Here is a 20,872-nt window from a genome sequence, read left to right as displayed (position 1 = left end):
TTCACTAACTTATCAGAAATAATGGAAAGGAGGAAGCAATGGGAATGACTTAAGTTTTAAGTGGTGAAAGAAAAGAGCAATCTGTCAACCCAGAAGTCTATATCCAGGAGAGGTACACCACAGACATGAAAAGAAGATGTTTTGCTTACTTGGTTTGGGAACCTCTGAGTTACACAAAGCTAAGTAGATTTCTGTACTGTATGATTTCTCAGTAATAGAGAAGTTCTAAGTAAAGGATGTCACATTCACTGATATCCAAGTTTTTTTTTTTTGACCATAGATTCTTTATTCACAGAATGTCTCAGGGGATTCATTTTATTTGTAAAACACTTCTGGAAATACTAAGATTCAGGAATGGAATTTGATATTTATTCTTCATTTTTATTTTCATGATATTGCCAGGATGAAGTGATTTTGGAAAATAATTAGCAATGTATCTGTTTGCATCTGTAATAATGAAAATGTGATGTTTTACCTACATTGACTTTTCTTTCTTCTAATAACACTTTCGGAGTTGAATGGCTTTGGGCTGTTGCCAGGTGAAATACTTTCCAGCAGGCCTAATGGTTCAGTCTTGCCTTGTTGGACTATTTAGATATAGATGAAAATAGATCTCCCACCTAGGTTTTCAATGCATATTTTATGAGTATAATAGTGCCAGGAATATAGGTTGAATTGGATTACAATAAAATCATTATCTTTTATGCCTCTGTCTTAGGAGTATTTATGTGTACTCTTATGGGTAGTTTAAACATGAGTGTTACAAATTAATGCTACCAAAAGCAAGTTGTAAAAGTAGTCCAGAATTACATTGTAAATGACTTAAGCCATCTAATTAAAATAAAATTTCAATGTCTTGAAATAATTCAGTGAAGGATTAGTGACTTAAATTTCACTGCTGCTGAACATGACCTTCTCTTTGAATATATTAGAAAATGGAGCTTAAGAAATCATCATGTAAAAGGTTTATTGTGAAATTTTTTTCTTTCCATCCCCTATTCCTAAATCTAGTCATAACTCCCTAGATGTCTAACATATTTCCTTTCCATGGCAGAGTTTGAAATCTCTGCATAGCCAACATTGAGGCTCTCAGGCTTCCACTGCATTAGTGTTGATTGACACGGGGGGTTGAGCTTTGTCTTCTTGTCTGTGGCTGTAAAGGGCAAGGTGGACATTCCTCTCTCTGTGTTTTTCCCTTACTCATTTCCTGCAGGAATTTGTGAGTCTTGGTCTCTTTTCCCTCTCAACCAAAGGCTTCCAACCAACGACTATAAACTTCTTCTACAGCAGTGGTTCTCTAATTGGTCCTCAGTTCTTCAGCATCTGTCACTTGGAAACTTGTAATAAATGCAAATTCTTGGCCCCTCCCACCAGTTTACTAAATCTGAAACTCTGGGAGTGCAGCCCAGCAATCTGTGCTTTAACAAGCCTTCCCAGAGATTCTGAGACTCTATGAAGTTTGAGAACGTGTTCTCTATAGCAAGAAAAAACTTTTAAATCATTTTTTTCTCATCCTTTTGGTTATTTGACAACAAAGGTACAGCAGAATCTAAGAGTTCTTGGTGGTGATGGTAGTGGGGTGTTGAATAAACCACTTTTCAAATTAAGTATGTATTTTAAATAATATCAATAATTAGTAGTAATATCTTTACAAGATTCTTGAGGTCATTACCAATGCTATTGCTATGTTACTGTGAGGAAACAGGTTTAGGAAAGAAGTTGGCCAAAGACAAGGTGTTTAGTAGTGGAGTCTTGATGATGATGCTGGTTTGACCAATACTAGCACCCATGCTGCAGCCCACTTGGTAATGCTCTCTGAGACAACGGATGATGCCTGTCCCCTCTTATCCCTGCCCATATCTTCCCTGTGAGGCCTGAGACTTATTTGTTTCTTTTTAAAAATGCAAGAGGTGGAGTGAAAGTTCATGTCTTTGTAGATTAACTCCGATCTTTCTTATTCATTTGCTCCACTTCCCAAACTAGCAGCCAAAGCTACCTTGATCAAGGAGAGGGAATGCTGTACTTTATTCGTAATGCAAACAAATGTTTATGGCCTCTTTGCTTATAAGTACTGTGCGCGAATCGATTGCGGCCCTGGAGCCCCTATGGCCTCTTTTCTTTCAAACGTTTATCTCTTTCTGGAAGTAATGAATTCACTGACCAATTTATCTTTGGACTCTGGCCTGCGGTTTTTGAAACTTTCCAAGATCAACTGAGCGATGATGTGGTTTGGCATTTTAAACCGCGAATATAGTATAAAGTTGGATGATTTTGAGAGCAATTCATGCTTGAGTGAAGTCTTTATCCCACTGAGTTATGGTCTCCCACCCAACCCTTTTAAAAAACTTTGTTGGGTGATTAGAGGCAGCCTTTCGAATTCCACTCATAATTGAGGGATTCATTTGCGCTCCAAGATATATTTATTTTCTTGACCATCAAGGAAACATAATGTTTTGAAGAAGTAAGGGAATTCATATTAAATGGAAAGGAGCTCTCTAAATTAAAACTTAATGTGATTGTATTTTGACATGAAAGTGAAACCTTAAAGTAACCTTCAGAGTTACTAATTAGTTTGATACTAGCTCCACTTTTTCTACCATGTAGATTTCATTTAGTAGAGGAGAGTAAAAGAAGAACATTAATTAAAATTGGAATGATTAATTTTGTTATGTGTCTGTGTAAATTAATTCCAGTGTCAGTATAAATTAACTCCAGTGTTAGTAATTCCATAGACTTCCTTTCCATGGTTCGCTTCAATAATTGAGAATTTGTCGGTCATTCTGATATCAGAATTCAAATAAGCATTTATATGTGCTTGTGTGTGTGGAGCGGGTAAGGGACATGAAAATGTATAGATATTTAAGAAATGTCACTTATACTCCAATTTCTTATTTATGTTAGGATGGCCTTCGATTTGAAGCAAAATACCTATTTAGAAGGTTTCTCCTTCATCTCCTTCTCTACCTAGGTCCCTTTCCCTTTTCTCACACCACTTATAATTAGAAACAAATGAAGAGCTTTGCACTTTCCATAGATTAAAAACACTTTTTTTTTCTATTGTACAAAGTGATTTTTGTGCACACAATTGCTATCTCTCCCATCAAAACAGTGTTCTCTCTAGAGAATAATGCTTGTTAGTTCAGTTTGGTGTGGCAGTATTTATAGGGGATACACTTGAATGAGTGAAAATTGTAAGTGGAGATGTTCACGTAACATTTGTTTGCTTCTCTTGTCCACCAAAGGAATACATAACTGTAGATATCTTTTTATGTGTTGACTACCTCACTCTGCAACACTGACAGGTCTTGGTGACTGCATATTTTTTCCTAAGTCCTTGAATATATTCACATAAAGAATAAAGTTTAGTTTGGGTTTCTATTGTTATTCTCTGGATGCAAAAAGATTCCCTAGCTCCCAAAATGGATAATTTTCTTGATTACTCGTGATCTACCACGTAGTTCTTCTGTTTGTTTTAATTTCTTAATATGGGGTAATATTTTACAAGATTTCCAAAATACTTAGATCCTCATCTATATTAGAAGTCTGTGTGTGTGTGTGTGTGTGTGTCTGTGTGTGTGTATGTGTGTAAAGGAGAAGGCAGTATGCTAGGCTTTGTGGGGCACACTACCCTGATGTTGTAGTATGAAATGGCTATAAACAACACGTGAGCAAGTGAGTGTGGCTACATTTACATAAACCTTTAATATGTAGAGAGGTATTGTGCTGTTTTGGAACTGGGTGTAGTTTGCCTACCCTGCTCCGTGATAATTACTGTGGCTTTATCTGTCTTCTATAACCCATCTTCTTCTACATCACCCTCCTGGCCTCTTCCTTCTACCTGGAGATCATCGCATGGTTTCTTCTTCATTTTTCCTCAAGTTATGCTCTCCACCTTTGCATGCTTGCTTATCTGCTCTCTCTCTGCTCTTCCTTGAACATTCCTTTGTAAGATGTGAAGAGGATCTAGTGGCAGCCTCTTTCCCCACTGCTAACCAGGGTTTATTCAGCTGGTCTGACTGTCCGGACTGGGCTGCTCCTTTCTCCTTTACCATTTCAGGCAAGTCCCTCCTGAAATTGCATTCCTAGCAGAAAAGGGTGATCTTCTCAGAAGAAGGTGGCTTTGCTCCTTTAAAGTGGGAGAACCATCTTTATGAAGCTCTGACTGACCATTGCATCTGGAAATGGATGCCCAACTCTCCAAATCTCTTTAAAGTTTTTTTGACCTGCCATCATGAGGTGGCCCCTGTTCCTCCTCCTTCTTCTTTCTGTTCCTCACTTTTCTTTAGGGGGTGAGTTTTTGTTAAGGAGACCTCTGTGCTTAAAAGAGGGTCTCTTTCTTAAAAGTTTGTGCCTGAATTGACCCTATGGGTGACTGTCTAAATGTAACATGGTTTGTTCAAAAGCTGAAAACCATTGCTAATATGGTCATAGAGTAAGTTGTTGGTAGACTTGGACGCTCATCTAGCCTCAACAGGTCATCTTCGGGTGATATCCTGCCTCACATCTCAGGGAATCTTGTTCCAAGATAATATTCATACCCCTTTCTTCAAAATACAGGCTTTAGTTTTCCACTCCATTGAAGAACTACTGAAGAATAAATGTCTTCATGTATTTTGCCAACTTTGCCACAAGCTGCTTTTTGCATCCAGCTGGCCACAGGTCTTTTTTATTCCCTCCGGCCTGGCCCCTCGTCCCGAGATGCCTGGAAGCCATCATGTTGATTCTCTTTCCATGGAGGTCTGTTTGGCTGGCGCCTCTTCTTGCTTCAGACTGGAATGCCGATTAGCCAGTTTCTTGGAATGATTTTAATCTCTCATCTCTCCAGCCCATCCATTTGAAGTAGCTAACAGGACCACAATGTCACCACACGAGTTCACCCTTTCCTTGCTCAAGAACAATGATAATACTTGTTAGTGATTGCAACAGTGGAGGAAAGTGTCGGTGCCAGTGTTCCAGTGACTATTTCAAGGATTAATTTTAGCATTTCTAGAAAGAAGTAGTTCGAAAGTCAGGAAAAATAAATGAAAATAAATCTTAAACAAATTTCTAATAGAAAAAAAACCACATAAACATATTACAAATCACCCATCTAGTTACCACTCACACTCTTGTGTCCTTTCTCCTTCTTGTGTCTCCTTGGAAGTCACTACCACCTTCTGAGGTCTTAATCAACAGACTTCAGACTCCTCCTGCTGTTTTGCTCCCTTGAGTGCAAACTTTCAGGACCACAGCCTGTGGGCAGCTCCTCTGCTCTGCCTCAGGCTCTGAGTAGGGTAGCTGTGGTTTTGATTGATTTCTCCTCCTCAATCTACCTTACTTTTCCTTTTCTCCAGTGGAGAGACTCACTGCTTCTGAGAGCTCCTCCCGCCACAGGTGCCAAACTTTTGATGGCTTTTGAGGGGCTGGAGGGAGAGAGCTGTACTTGTAGGAACTGAGTGGTGAAGAGGAGCAGAGAAGCCTAGAGAGAGGGTGGGAAAGAGGAGGAAAGATTGGAGAGGGACAAGAAAGGGGACAAAAACTTGTTGATCAGAGGCTGAAATAATAGTATCACAGCTGTTATTTCAGTACTCAAAATAAAGCATGATGCATTTGATTACCAGGATTTAGAAAACTGGACTTGTAGTCACTAATGATGTAAGAATCACTATCAATATTTATGAAGGGAGTTTATATATTTAATATTTAGTGTCAGGCACCATGCTAGGTGCTCTGAAAACCCTATGGTCTTTCAGAATAGGTCCTTGTTTGATGGTCAGTGGCTATCAGAAACTCCAGACTTACCTACTGGTCCTGTTAGCTTTCTCTTCAATCAAAGAGATGAGTATATGTCTAGTAGGCAAATGGCCCCCCCATTCTCACCCTAATACCTGAAATTTGAGAACGTTCCATACATTAGTTTCCTTTACTGCTCTAATAAATTATCACACATTTAGTGGCTTAAAATGATACAGATTTTATGATTTTACAGATTTTGAAGTCAGAAGTCCCAAATGGATCTCAGTGGGCTGAAATCAAGGTGTTGATAGGGCTGAGTTACTTCTGGAGGCCTAGGGAAGATGCTGTTTTCTTGCGTTTTCAAGCTACCAGAAGTTTCCCTGCCCACATTCCTAGGCTTGTGGCCCCTTTCTATATTCAAAGGCACTTGCATCTGTCTCATATGGCATCGCTATGAGACTGACTTGTCTTCTTCCCTCTTCTACATGTAAAAGACCCTTGAATTACATTGGACCCACCAGGCTAATCCAGTATAATGACCATACTTTAAGGAATTAACACCTTTAACTGACTAACTTTAAATCCCATACTTGAAGTCTAGCTGGTCTTCTGTTTTTATTTCTTTCAGGGCCCGCCATGGTTTTATGTTTTATTTGTCTTCTTTGTCTTGGCTCAATGTCTCTAATTCCTCTTCATTTTTCAAAGTTAAATTCAAGTCATACCCTTTCCATGAAGCGCTGGCTACTCTGGTCAACATGCTGGCCTCTCCCCATAGCGTTGATAATCTTTGGCCTATGGTGTTCAACACATGTATTAGGGCTTATACATTATTTTCTGAGTATTTTCTGTGTGTCTTAGCCTTCCAAGTCATATGCTTCTTGAGACTAAGGATATTTTTGTACCTATTCTAATATGGTGTATTGTTGTAAATAATAAATGTTTGTTGATTGACTGGCTAAAAATAATTCTATAAAAATAACTGAGACACATGCTTGGTAGTAGAGGTCTCCTTATTGTATAATAACTATAAAAAGTCTAGCACAAGGCTGGGCGCTGTGGCTCACACCTGTAATCCCAGAACTTTGGGAGGTAGAGGCGGGTGGATCACTTGAGGTCAGGAGTTTGAGACCAACCTAGCCAACATGGTGAAACCCCGTCTCTACTAAAAATGCAAAAATTAGTCAGACATGGTGATGGGTGCCTGTAATCCCAGCTACCTGGGAGACTGAGGCAGGAGAATCTCTTGAACCCGAGAGGTGGAGGTTGCAGTGAGCTGAGATCGCACCACTGCACTCCAGCCTGGGTGATAGAGTGAGACTCCGTCTCAAAAAAAAAAAAGAAAAAAAAAAAAATCTAGCACACTGACTACTTCAAGACCCTTCATTTCTATACCTCTCTCTTCATCTTGGTCTCCCAGCCCCATCCCACCCAGCCCATGTACATCTGAACTATTAAGTAGTTCAAAAGACCTTATGATGACATGCCAACTGGCCTTTAGCCTCCAAATGTTCTCATATTACAAAATGTATTATTCTCATCCTGTTGTTCTCTGCACATCTACAACCTCTACAGCTTTGAACAAGTAATCCAATTTGAATAATTCATATTCTATTATGAAAGACGTAAGGCAATTTTAACCATTCTGATCTTTTATTTTCTAACAAAGATCTTATTTAAAAAAATTAAACTGAGGAATTTGTGTGGTTTATGAAAACATCCGCTGCCTTCTCCCCTTGCCCTTTCTGCTAATGAGTCTCTTGGCACTTCCTGTTGAACAGTTTACAGCTCTGCTTTATTGAGAAGTCGAACACACACATGTTCACTTGTTTTAGTGGCCATACTATGATATGGAAAAGCAGACTCGAGAAACACATCCTCCAGTCTCAACTCAGAGTAAGTTTCTGTTGCTTTAGTTTGCATTTCATATCTCATATACTTTCTTTGGCAGTTTCTTTCCTATAAGTGTGAATACACACACGTACACACACATACATGTAAATATATATATATACACACACACACATATATCCGTTTTTGGTCAGTCAACAAACATTTATTATTAACAACAATGCATCATGTTGGAATATATATATATATGAATGTATACATACATAGCACACACATACACACACACACAAATGGATGTGATTTTGTTGAGTGGAGATGGTGAGGTTGGAAAAGTGAGAGGAACGTTAAGTGACACTTATTTTCCTATCTCTGGTTTCCTTTTCTGCATACGTGGTTGAGGAGTGCTGTAGTTTGAATATGTCCCCTCCAAAATTCAGGTGTGGAAACTTAATGGCCAAACTGATGACATTCAGAGAGACCTTTTTTTTTTTTTTTGAGACACAGTCTCGCTCTGTCGCCCAGGCTGGAGTGCAGTGGCACAATCTTAGCTCACTGGAAGCTCCACCTCCTGGGTTCAGGCTCTTCTCCTGCCTCAACCTCCCGAGTAGTTGGGACTACAGGCACCCGCCACCATGCCCCCCCCCCCTTTTTTTTTTAAGTAGAGACGGGATTTCGCCGTGCTGGCCAGGATGGTATCGATCTCTTGACCTCGTGATCCACCCACCTCGGCCTCCCAAAGTGCTGGGATTACAGGCGTGAGCCACTGCGCCCAGCCAAGAGGGACCTTCAAGGGGTGATTAAGTCATGAGGGCTCCTCCCCTCTTGAATGGAATGAAGAGCCTTATACAAGAAGCTTCACGCAGTGTTCAGCCTGCCCTTTAGCCTTCCACTGTGTGAGGACACAGCATTCCTTCCTTCCAGGGGCTGCAGCTCTCACAAGACAATCAAACAAGCCTGCACCTTGATCTTGGTCTTCCTAGCCTCCAGAACAGCGAGAAAATCAATTTCTGTTTTTTTTTTTAATAAATTTTCTACTCTGTGGTATTTTGTTATAGCAGCCAAATGAGATTAAGCCAAGGAGGTTAAAGAAGAAGAGTGGGAAGTAGGTTTTGTAAAATGCCATCACACATCTGGACTATTGAGACACATCCATGGCAACATGAATGACAGAAACCTGATTATGGGAGAGAACTGACCAAAGTTTGGGAACTCCAGCAAAGCTGAGAGAGTGTTCTTCAGTTCTTCTGAAGTAGCTCCGAGTGACTCCAAGACCACACACATTTGGTTTTAGCCTTGAGTCTGCTACTTTATCAGTGGAGTGACCTTGGACAGGTGTCTCAGAGTGCCTGGGCTCTATCGTCATCACCTGTAAAATGGGGCTCATAAAACTTGCCTTTTAGGGAGAGCACAGATACTAAGTAAGTGGGAGACTGTTTCTGTGACATAGTCATGTGATGGTAGACTCCCAGAATGACTTTATGTGCAAAGGGATCTGCTTCAAAGGGGATGGGGCATTTGACTGTGAAAATTACTATAGAAGGCCAAATGTGGTGCTTGGATGAATTCCCCATAGACTAAAGGGACAGCTTGGGGTTGAGTTCACTGGATGAGGGGCTGTGTGCTTTACTTGACTAGACCTAATCTGCACCTGAGTTGACCTCATGGGTTACATTGGCTGCTAGTGAGCTGTGAGTGTTTTCTGAGATCCTGGTGGCCTCTAATCCCATTTCCAGGTGGACAGAGGCGGGCTGAGGCACAGATGTGTTGGCCACTGTTCCTGGCCCTGGACGGTCAGGCTTCCACAGGGACATTGGCTGGGGCGAGAACTTAGCAGCTTATGTGGCTGTGGTTGCTTCATGGCTGGACATGCCTTGCCATTAAAAAGGTAAGAGGAGTTGACTGATTTCCATAATTTTCTTAGGAGGTATTGAGGAAACGTTTATATTTAATAAACATTGCTTAGTGTTACCTGTAACGAAGAAACAAATCAAGAGAAATGAGTAGTATGTTTAAATCAAGAGAAATGAGTAGTATATTTTATATACTTATATTCTATATTTTATATTGTGTTTATACACACACAAGTATATACACTATATAAACATTATATACATACATGTGTGTGTATAAAATATGTCCCTTTGGCAATCATATTGTGCTGTATTTTGAAAAGTAGACTGTGATTTGATATGTAAAATGAAAAAACTAACTTCTGTTTCATTCCCAGTAATTCCGACAAACCTTCACAAGCAGATACTACAAAGACCCAAAGGCGGCAGTAAATTCCTCTTGTTGATTTAAATCCCATTAGGGTCCACACTTGTGTAACAAATGTAGAAAATCCTATAACTGACAAAGCAGACGACTTAAGGGGGCTTTATACCAAAGAGGCTTATAGGAGTTATTCACAGAAGAACTTCCAATTGTAAAAGAGATAAACAAGCTTTGGATCTGAGTGGTGTTTAATCTGAGTGTGCATAAGGGCCAAGAAGGGCTCATATTGCAAAACTTACCAAAGAATCTCAGCACTTTAAAACCCTAGTGGTTCTGGCTTCACTGACCAAAGTTTATTATTCTAGTCAGTCAGTCTCTCTCTCTCTTCTTTCTTTCTGATGGTGAAGTGCAATATGGTATCCACTTTTGGCACCAAATTACAGTCCTGAACACCTTTAATTTACCCATGAATACAACTAGAACCTTCTTGACAACGTATTAGAAACAATTACTCTCTTTTAGATTGGCACCCTTTCCCAGGCCAAGGTTAAACATTGCAATTAGAGAAGTGTGTAAGCGATGGATTAAAATGTCAGGAAAAATATCAAACTGGGACAGTTGTTTTACTTCATAAAGTCTTAGCAGAGCTCTCTCCCAGCATGCCTTGTGTCTTTGTAAAAGTCTTAATACGGACCATATGTGTAAATAGAAGAACTAAATAAAGCTTAATAGATCACCTGAGTCAAGTTATTGAATAAAACATCTGCTCTAAAACCAAGTTCAAATGTGCTCTCTGTAGAATCAGCATGTGATGATGTAGGGTACATGAAGCAAAGAGGAATTCTTACTTTCAAAATTTTGTAGGTGAAACCCAGCTCCACCAGGAAAAGGGCGCATATGGGAGAAGACGGGTGGGAGATGAGAGAGCCATCTGAAAGCCTGTGGATTTCTGACATTTGAGTTGTCTGTATGGTGGGACATTTTGATATAAGGAAAATTATATAACAGTGTTCAAAATCACAATTAACATTGCTTTATTTCTATTTTTTTGAGACAGGGTCTCATTCTGTTGTCCAGGCTGGAGTGCAGTAGTGCAATAACAGCTCACTGCAGCCTCAACCTCCTGGGCTCAGGTGATCCTCCTACCTCAGCCTTCCAGGTAGCTGGAACTACAGCCATGCACCACCAAACCTGGCTAATTTTTCATGTTTTTTTTTTTTTTTTTTTTTGTAGAGATGGGGTTTCATCTTGTTGCCCAGGCTTATCTTGAACTCCTGGAACATTGCTTGTAAACATTTTCTTTTTCGGGGGCAATGCAAGAACATCCAATTGCAAACCAATTATAAGTTGGTGTAAAAATAAGCATGATGCATGGCATCAAAAAATGCAGTGCAGTGTAGAGTTTGGGAGGCCACAGTAGCTTCAAGGTGAGGTTGCTGGCAATGTTCCAAGAGAAGGTGGACCGCTGGAGGAAGTGTGTGCTCCAGAGCAAAGGGTGGGCATTATTGCTGGTCATTCATTTCTTCATTCATTTACTCACAAATTGTTACTCAGCTCGCACTAAAAGTCACAGTTTTTACTACACACATAGACTTAGTGATGGCTCCAGGCTGTCCTAGATGACATTGGTACTAGATTGAAAAGGGAAGTCAGCAGACTGTGTCTTCTGTATCCAATTTGATGAGACTCCAAGCCACAGCCTTCCATATCTCAAAGGCATTTCTTTGAGATAAGGTGTATTTCTCACACCAAGTCATGTAGAGAACCAACAAGGAATATGTTCTCTCCTCAAGGAGAATTGTATTTTTCACAGGCTTCAAAACTCCTGTTTTGCTTAAGCTAGAAGTATCTCTTATGGTGGGATTTTAGGAACAAATGGTGTTTTTGTGGATAAAAGGATATTTTCATTAACTTCTAGTATCATTTCAGGAAAACAGCTACCAACATGGTTTTAGCAGATACCTTTTTGTTTAAATCTGAAAGAGTGTTAAATTATCTATCCACATATGTTTCTGGATGTTTATAAACTACAATATATACCCACAAAAGGAGGATGTGCCCATTAAAAAACACATTTAAAGCAGAAAATTTATCCATACACTCACATCCAAAGCTATTTGTTAAAACTCTTCGGTATATTGCCATTCAACCTATAATTTCTCACCATGCTTTAAAAAATATAAATTTATGTATTTGCAGTATATATATTTACACACACACGTATTACATAATGGTAAAATCAACCAAATTCTTTTTGTGATTATGTTATCTGCTTACATATATGTGAGGCTTGACATGAAAGTAAATATAAATATAGATTGTTGTTACCAGTTGGATTGTTCTAGATCTAATGATTATCTTTGATTTTAGGATAGTTACAGAACTTCCCTTTTGTGGATTAACAATTGTAACAGGAAAATGACTGCTCCTAATAGAAACCCTTCTCATAGTCATATAAACAAGTAGGGATACAAGTTCTCATTTAATGAAAAGTAGAGAAGAACAATTGCTTGTATCGGTTTTATTTGCTCCACAAAGATTCTGTGAAAATTGCAGGCTCTTTCTCTTGATTCTCTTGGATTTGGTGTGTTGACCATTATTCTTATGCCTTTGCCTTTTGGTTGCAGGATGGCTGCTGCAACTCCAATCATAATACATTTGTCCCTCAGTATCACTGGGGAATCGATTCAGGACCTCTTGTGGATACTAAAATCTACAGATGGTCAAGGCCCTGGTATAAAATGGCATGGTATTTGCATACAACCAATGCACACCCTTCTGTATATTTTCCATCATCTCTAGATTACTTATAATACCTAATATAGTGTAAATGCTCCATAAATCGTTGTTACACTGTGTTGGTTGGGAGATAATGACAAGAAAAAAGTCCATACCTGTTCAGTACAGGTGCAGTTTTTTCCCCAATACTTTTGATCTGTGGTTGCATGAATGCACTGATGCAGAACCCACAGGTACAAAGAGCCAACTATATTTATGTTTAGGGAATGAAGAAAGAGCAAGGTGCAGTACCCTTATGAGGGAAATAAAACTTTCTCCAGGAGGTCCCAGTAGAATTCTATCTGCACCCATTTGATGGTGGGCTTGCCAGAGTTGTATGGCAAGCTTACCAAGCCTCTTGAGCATTTCCAGCCTCTGAAGAGGAAGGCTGAGGTTAAGGGAATGGATAATTGCTACCCCTGAATGGTCTGTACCTTTAGTAAATTGTGATAGCTGGTACTAATCTGCTGTCATTGGAAATAGTTGAGATGCATAGACATAAGTAATTTGACCCAATGCTGTCCATTAGAACTATCTGTGATGATGAAAATGTTCAATAATCTGCACTGTTCAATATGGTGGCCACTGGCCATAGGTGACTAACGAGCATTTGAAAGGTGCCTATTGGGACTGAAGTACAGATTTTAAAATTTAGTTTTAGTAAATTTAAATTGAAGTAGTCATATATTGCAAGGCTAGTGGCTATCATACTGGGCAACACAAATTTGAGCATCTGAGTTATTGAGGAGAGTAAGGTTGACATTTGGGAGGTCCAGTCCTTTTATGATTATCTTACTAAATAATCAAAATATCAAAATGTTATTTCCTCATGCATATGTGTTTAGTTTGCATTTGTTTGTTTTTGCTTCACAAAGTCAACCAGAAGAGCAATTTCTCTGCCTAAACACAGATTTCTTGAAAATTTTGCGTGGGGATTGCACTTTTATAGTTATGAAAATTTGACACTACAGAATTTTTTAAAAAAATTCTAAACACCCCATTTTCTTTCACAGTGCTATTTCAGTGGCAGTAGAACAAAATGATTTTTAAAGGGGGTCATCTAACAGTTTACCTCCTTTCTGTCTGCTGTTGTATAAACTGTAAATGCATGTTTCCATCATGAAATGGTTCAATCTCTGAAATGTGTGAGTTTATTTTGGATTTAATTTTATTTCTGGCAAGTTTCATGAGAAAGAAATATCAGAGGAGATCAGGGAACTTTCAGTATCATGAGTCCTTCCAAGCCCTGATTTCCTCGTACACTTGGGTGTTGGTGAACATTCTGGCAGTGCTCTTTGGCCAAAGCTCTGATGGAATGAACATGGCCAAGCTGGAAGAGTACAGATCTCAAATGTGCTAATAGGAAACATCACTGGAGCTTGGAAGTCCAGCATCTTGGGTGGTGTCCCATGGGTTTGGGAGGTGTCATCCTGGGCTAAGTTTTGTCAGGAGATATGACATCAACAAGTCAATTTATCTTCCAGTTAGAATGTTCGTTTTACTGTTGGGTTCAACAACATCTTTTGCTTTATGTGATATTCAGAACAAAAGCCATGAAATGCTCTAATGGGAAATTCTGTACCTTTAAAAGCAACTGTTAAGCCAATTCTGGAAAGTTGGGAAGTGTGAGAAGTGCTTACTTTTGGACTGGGCCACAAATGTAGGTGGGTTGTGGATACTGCCGCCTATGTCAGACTCACACTACTCAATGAACCCTGAAGGGTTGGCTCACGAATTAAAACAAGAACGAAGATTTGCATCAACATCCTGTCTGGAAACAGATGGCATACTCAGAGATCAACTGAGGTGACTTTAAGAGGAGACTATTTACAGATGTGTGGATAGGATTAAGGGAATTAATAGGAGATAATAAAGCACTGAAGGCCAGCATAAATGGGATGTTCTTATGGTGTCTCATTGGTATAGTTTGCCTATGTCCCCAACCAGATGTCATCTTGAACTGTAGTTCCCATAATCCCCATGTGTTCTGGGGTGGACCCAGTGGGAGATAGTTGAATTGCGGGGCTGGTTACCTCCATGCTGTTCTCATGATAGTGAGTTAGTTCTCATGAGATCTGATGGTTTTATAGGGAACTTTTCCCTCTTGGCTCTCATTCCTCTCCTTGCTGTTGCCACGTGAAGAAGGACCTGTTTACTTCCCCTGCCACCATGATTGTAAGTTTCCTGAGGCCTCCCCAGACATACTGAACTGTGAGTCAATTAATCCTCTTTCCTTTGTAAATTACTCAGTCCCATGTATGTCTTTCTTAGCAGCGTGGGAAGGGACTAATCCACGCATCCTGAAAAGGGTTCAGTAGAGCCCTGGTTTTGGAAGAGAGGCCACCAAACAGGAGCTATGTCCCTGGGTGCAGGAGAAGCATCCAAGTGAACACACCCTGGCCCTGGAGGAAGGGTGGGAGAATAAATAACACCCTTATGTCTTTGTGCAGTTGCTTCTTTGTTCTTCCCATGTCTCCTATTGTCTGACACCTCTCAGAAGCCTGAGAGCAAGTGAAGAATGCAATCCATAGAGGATGGAGAATGACCCTTGAGGGTCAAGGAGAATAACCCACGCATTACTGTAATTTATCCAGTGCTGCTCTGTGGGTACAGGCTGCTAAATACTTCCATACACATTAGCTAATTTCATTCCCACTACAATCTCCATTTTACTAATGAGAAGACTGAAGCTCAGGGAAGTTATGCAAATATCCTAGAATCTAGCAGCTGGTTAATGATCAAGTCAGTAGCCTGAACTTTCCTCACACTCCCAGTCCAAACTCTTACCTTTATGCTATGAGAAGGATGTGGAGATTTATCAGAAGTAGAAGGAATATAGAAACCAACCTTATGGTATCAATTATAATCATAGTAATAGGAAGAATACCCCTGCCTGACATTTCAGACAAATTGTCTCACTTGAATCTCACAATATTTTTGGGAGTTAAAAAGGTTAGGTATTGTTAACTTTACCTTACAGATGAAAAATAGCAAAGGTTCAGGCCAAATGACTTGCACAAAACAGTATCTCAGGGCTGGCATTTGAATATAGTTTTTTTTTTTTTTTTTTTTTTATTCTGAATCCATCAGTCAGTCAAGTATACCACATTGCTAATTAGAAAATGCTGGCAGCAGGACAGTTTAATTAAATTAAGCCAAACCCCAAAACCAAATGGAAAACAAAAGGCATGTTATGTAGATATTCTGGTGGAGTACTAATATCTGTTTTACCTTATGGATCGCTATTTTTAATTTTGTCCATTTTGAAAAGCCTACCAACAATGATGTTCCATTGTAAAAGTAGTGAATAAACAATAGATGACTCAAAAATAAGAGGAAGGAAAATATTTGAATACATGGGTAGCAATTTCTTAAAAAAGTTAATTAAAAATTTATATAATATACCAAATACCAGAATTAATTCCAGATACAGAGTTAAATATAAATGCTTAATAGATGGAGAGACACCCAAAAAATAATGTGAAGGAAACAGCCGACGTTGTTTGGTCTGTGTTTCCTGGACACCAGTTGCAGTGTAGGGGCTGAGAAAGAGTTTTCTTTTCCTCTGGTAGATACCCAATAATGGAATTGCTGGGTTGAATGGTAGTTCTAGTTTTAGTTCTTTGAGGAATCTCCAAACTGCTTTCCACAGGGGCTGAACTAATTTACATTCCCAACAACAGCATATAAACATTCCCTTTTCTTTGCATCATTGCCAATATTGGTTATTTTTTGACTTTTTAATAATAGCTATTCTGACCTTGGAATACTACATAGCCATACAAATGAATGAAATAATGTCCTTTGAAGCAACGTGGATGCAGCTGGAAGCCATTATCCTCAGTGAATTAATGCAGAAACAGAAAATCAAATACCACCTATTATCACTTATAAATGGGAACTAAATAATGGGTACACATGGACATAAAGGTGGAAACAGTAGACACTGGGGTCTCCAAAAGCCAGGAGGGAGGAAGGGGATCAGGAGTTGAAAAACTGCCGATTGGGTACTATGTCCACTATTTGGGCGATGTGTCCGATAGAAACCCAAAGCTCAGCATTACGCAATATATCCTTGTAACAAACCTGCATAGGTATCCCCCGAATCTAAAGTAAAAGAAAAATAGAAAGTGTTTTTCCATCTAACACTTGCCACAGTTTTAGCTGGAGGTTACTGTCAGCTTCACAGATGAGAAAACCAAGGTGCAGAAGCCTGTCTAGAGCCCCATGGCAGACAGTGTTGTAGCCCAGTAGGAGCCTTCACTGTTCTCACTCCAGACTCCACATAGCTAACCACCCTGTGCTCTTAGAATAATTTCCATCCTGACTGTTAGAATACAGTGAGGGAAGAAATTAGCACTTTGTTTTGCAGACTTGTTAGATTTCCATAAGGTGCACAATAGTGTAGCTGAAAGCAAATAATAGAAGACACTGGGAAAATATTTGCATTGAATATGACAGTCAAAGGGTTAAATTTTGTAACAAAGGTTTTAACCAATGCATTTATCAACACCATGTTGATAAATGGATAAAAGGATGTGAATAAACATTAGAATATGCTTAGTAAACACATTTGAAAAAATTAAGCTTCTTAATAAAAGAAATGCAGATTAAAATAATAATGAGATAGCATTTTGCATATTTAAAATGAATAATTGTGGGGTTTTTGGTTGTTTTTTAGGCTAATACTAGGGAAATTACTAGGCCCTTGGTATGGTGGCAATGGAATTTGAACAGTCGCTTTGGAAAAGCAATTTGGCAGCAATTATAAGGAATCATAAAATTTCTACATACTTTGACCTAGCCATCCCACTCCTGGGAATTTGTCCTGAGGCAATTATTAAAAAGACAACGAAAGCCATGTGTAGGAAAAAGTTAACTGCAATAATATTTATAATAGTGAAAATTGGAAGTCACCTAAAGGTCTCATAACAGGAACTGATTTGGTAAATTATGGGTCTGTGTATTAGGGTTCTCCAGAGAAACAGAACCAATAGGGTACACACACACACGTGTGTGTGTGTGTGTGTGTGTATGTGTGTGTGTGAAGAGACTTTTTAAAATTAGGAATTGGCTTATGTGATTTTGGAGGCTGAGAAATCCAGATCCAGGAGAGCTGATGGTATAGGTTCCTTAGAAGTCCTAATTGGAAGTCAGGAGAAGACTGATGTCTTAGTTCAAAGACAGTCAGGTGGAGAGAGTCATTCTTTCATACTCAACCTTGCATTCTATTCAGGCCTTCAGCAGGTTGGGTGAGGCTTGTGTACCCTGGGGAGGACAACCCGCTTACTCAATTTTGCTGACTCTATTATTAATCTCATCTAGAAGCACCCTCATAGACACATGGAAGAATAATGTTTAACCAAACATCTGGGCACCCTGTGGTCCAGTCAAGTTGACACATAGAATTAACTCTCACAGTCTGTATAACCATCAAATTAATTATAAAAGCCATATAGTAGTATGAAAAACTAACGATGTCAATTGAAAAAGGGAAGAAAAACTATATTTATACTATGCTTTTAATTGCAAAAATGTCCACATGTAGATTAGTATTAAGAGTAAGTACAGAAAATAAAAATAACAATAGTGACCGTAACAGGATGGGGAAGTTATGGCTCATGCAGACCCATGAACACATGGGCTTTTTGTGGCACTGGCACATGGTTCAAAGTAAGTGGAGTTCTGGGTGCATGAAGGGGAGTGTTCCAAGATCAGGTTGAGTAGAAGTTAGAGCTAAGTAAGGAAAATTGTTTGATATCATCCTAAAGAGTTTGAACTTTGTTCTTATAGACATTGGAAAGCCAATGAACATGTTATAAGTAAATTTATATTTGGGGAATTCTGACAGCACTGAAGGCTTCCGAGTGGGAGAGGGGTGCTTTGGAGGACTTTGTAATGGTCTAGGCAGGAGGTGAGAGCCTCAACTAGTAATGGCAGTGTGGTCATGGAGAGGAGTAGAGTTGCTTGACAGGAATGTCAGAGGCGGGGATACCCGGCATTTGCCAAGTGCTCAGATGTAGACATGTGGGAAAGGAAGGAGGGAAGCAGGACTGCCAATCTTTTGGCTTGGATGAATGTGGTTAAGAGGAATGGGGAGGGAGGCAACATGCCAGGTTCCATGTTGAGTTTACTGATAGTCAGGTCATCAAGAGGCATCCTGTGTTTCTTCCACGAGACAGTTGGAATATGGATCTTTTCCTTGGGAGAGAGGGAATGGTGGTGGAACTTGAGCATGATTATTTGTGGCCATAGGTGAAATTGGGAGAGCGTGGGATGCCTAGAGAAACTGAATATCAGGAGGAAAGAAGACGGCTGAGGGCAGAACCCTGGGGAATTCTAAGGTTTAAAGATGGAAGGCGGCATTGATGGGGAAGGAGTAGTTTGAGGTAGATGTGCAGATGGAATGAAGCGAAGATCTCAAGAAGAGGGAGTAGATGGTGGAGCCAAAGAGGGCTGCAGATTTAGAAGGCTAAAGTCTCTTAGGTGGCCTTTGGATAGCCTGTTGTACCTTGGACCCTGCAGGTTACAGTGGATTATGGAGTGGGGACAGAAGTGGAGGAAGGAACCAGAGAACATGGAGTGAGAAGGTAAAGGAAAGTGATGCAGTAGATACATGGCTCTAAAGTACTCAGGACTTTCAGAGGCTTAAGCATAGGGTGACCAACTGTCCCACTTTGCCTGATACTAAGGGCGTTCCCTGGTTGTGGAATTGCATTCCCCAAATTAGGAAGGTCTTGGGCATACTGAGACAAGTTGGCCACCATACTTAAAAGTATGTAAGCTAACGTATCTGTTCTCTAAGGGGTTAGAGCTGGATGGGGATTCCAGATGTATGTACGTGAAGCAGTTAAATACCAATACAAGGGGGCAAGTCTGCACCGATCGGGCAATTCAGTGGGACAGAAAGTTTGGGAATGTTTTTGAAAATATTTATGGGTTAAAGCAATTTGGTGAAATTTTGGGAAAAATGAGCTGAGTTTTTTTGTTTTTAATTCTTTTTTTTCACTAAAATATCAAGACAGAGTAGCACAATAAAACTAGCGAATAAAGCACTGGTATAAACATTGTCAGTTTTAAGCTAAATAGCTTCCTTATTGAGTTTTCTAATTACTGTTTGATTTATTTAGTTTTAATTTTACTCCAAAGGGAATAAAAACTTGTAACAACACCTCATTAATTTGCATTAATGGGGAGGTGGAGTGCTATTTGATACGGGCAAACACTGAGTTTACAGAAATTCAATGCTAATAGCCCCTCCATCCTAGAAAAGACCCAAGTTGTGCAGTGGGGCCGACTGAACTCATAGAATCACCTCCTTGTTTGCCAGGCTGGGCCCTGCCTGCCGCCATCCCTGGGTGTTGGAGTTCCCACCCCTAGTTCAGTTTCCTGGCACAGGCTCCCAATCGCATTGCCTATTGGTTCACTGGAGAGCATGGGCCACTGGAGTCTTGGCGTCCAACCCATGTGGGCTTGGGGCCAACTTCGGGCTCTCTGTGACTCATTTTCCTCATCAGTTGTACAGTCCTTTTGTGAGAATTAAAAGCAATGTTTGTGCAGTAAGGATGCCCCTCCATCTGGGGCTCTCTCACCTGGCTGCTTGCCACTTGCTAGTTCTAGACAAGTCACCCAACATTTCCATGCCTCAGTTTTCTCTGTAAATGAGATTTAAAGTGTCATGGGAGCCTGGGCAACATAGTAAGACCCTGTGTATACAAAAAAATAAGAAAATAAATGGGCATGGTGGAGTGTACCTGTGGTCCTGGCTACTTGGGAGGCTGAGGTGAGAGGATCACTCTAGCTTGGGAGATCAAGTCTGCAGTGAGCTGCAGCTATGACACTGCATTCCAGCCTGAGTGACAGAATGTGGCCTTGAATCAAGAAAAAGTCCCCAAAACAAAAGGACAAATGGTGTCATGGAATTTACAGTCAATCACATATATAGAGTGCTTAGCTCAGTGTTCCCACATGTTTATTCTTAGTCCCTCTTTAACCATTTACTAGCTATGTGACCTTAGACATGTGTCTTTCTTTCTCTTTATTTCCTTATCTACAACAATGACAAAAAATAAATAAAAGAGGGCTTGACCAGACACAGTGGCTCATGCTTGTAATCCCAGTGCTTTGAGAGGTCCAGGCGGGAGGATCATTTGAGGCCAGTAGAACTTATCGAGACTCTGTCTCTATGAAAAGTTAAAAAAATTAGCCAGGTGTGGTGGTGTACACCTGTAGTCCTCCTAGCACTTGGGAGGCTGAGGTGGGAGGATCACTTGAGCCTAGGAGTTTGAAGCTGCAATGAGCTATGATTGTGCCACTG

General features: G+C 39.9%; 1 protein-coding gene across 4 annotated transcripts in view; it reads left to right on the top strand.

Annotated features, from left to right (window-relative positions):
* The window catches only part of PID1 (phosphotyrosine interaction domain containing 1), a 252,883-nt gene that overhangs the window by 30,370 nt on the left and 201,641 nt on the right, over positions 1–20,872 (top strand). The window contains exon 2 of one of the 4 annotated variants that reach the window (XM_025405261.1): positions 12,405–12,511. The exons of the other annotated variants lie outside the window; for them this stretch is intronic. Within the exon in view, the coding sequence (XP_025261046.1) occupies positions 12,497–12,511 (15 nt within the window). The 5' untranslated portion in view covers positions 12,405–12,496. The remainder of the gene's footprint in view (positions 1–12,404; positions 12,512–20,872) is intronic. 4 annotated transcript variants of the gene reach the window in all.

The sequence above is a fragment of the Theropithecus gelada genome, chromosome 12 (assembly GCF_003255815.1).
Source record: "Theropithecus gelada isolate Dixy chromosome 12, Tgel_1.0, whole genome shotgun sequence".
In the NCBI taxonomy this organism is placed as follows: Eukaryota; Metazoa; Chordata; class Mammalia; order Primates; family Cercopithecidae; genus Theropithecus; species Theropithecus gelada.
The sequence above is the reverse complement of the archived record's forward strand: the minus strand, read 5'-3'. Positions and strand labels throughout refer to the sequence as shown.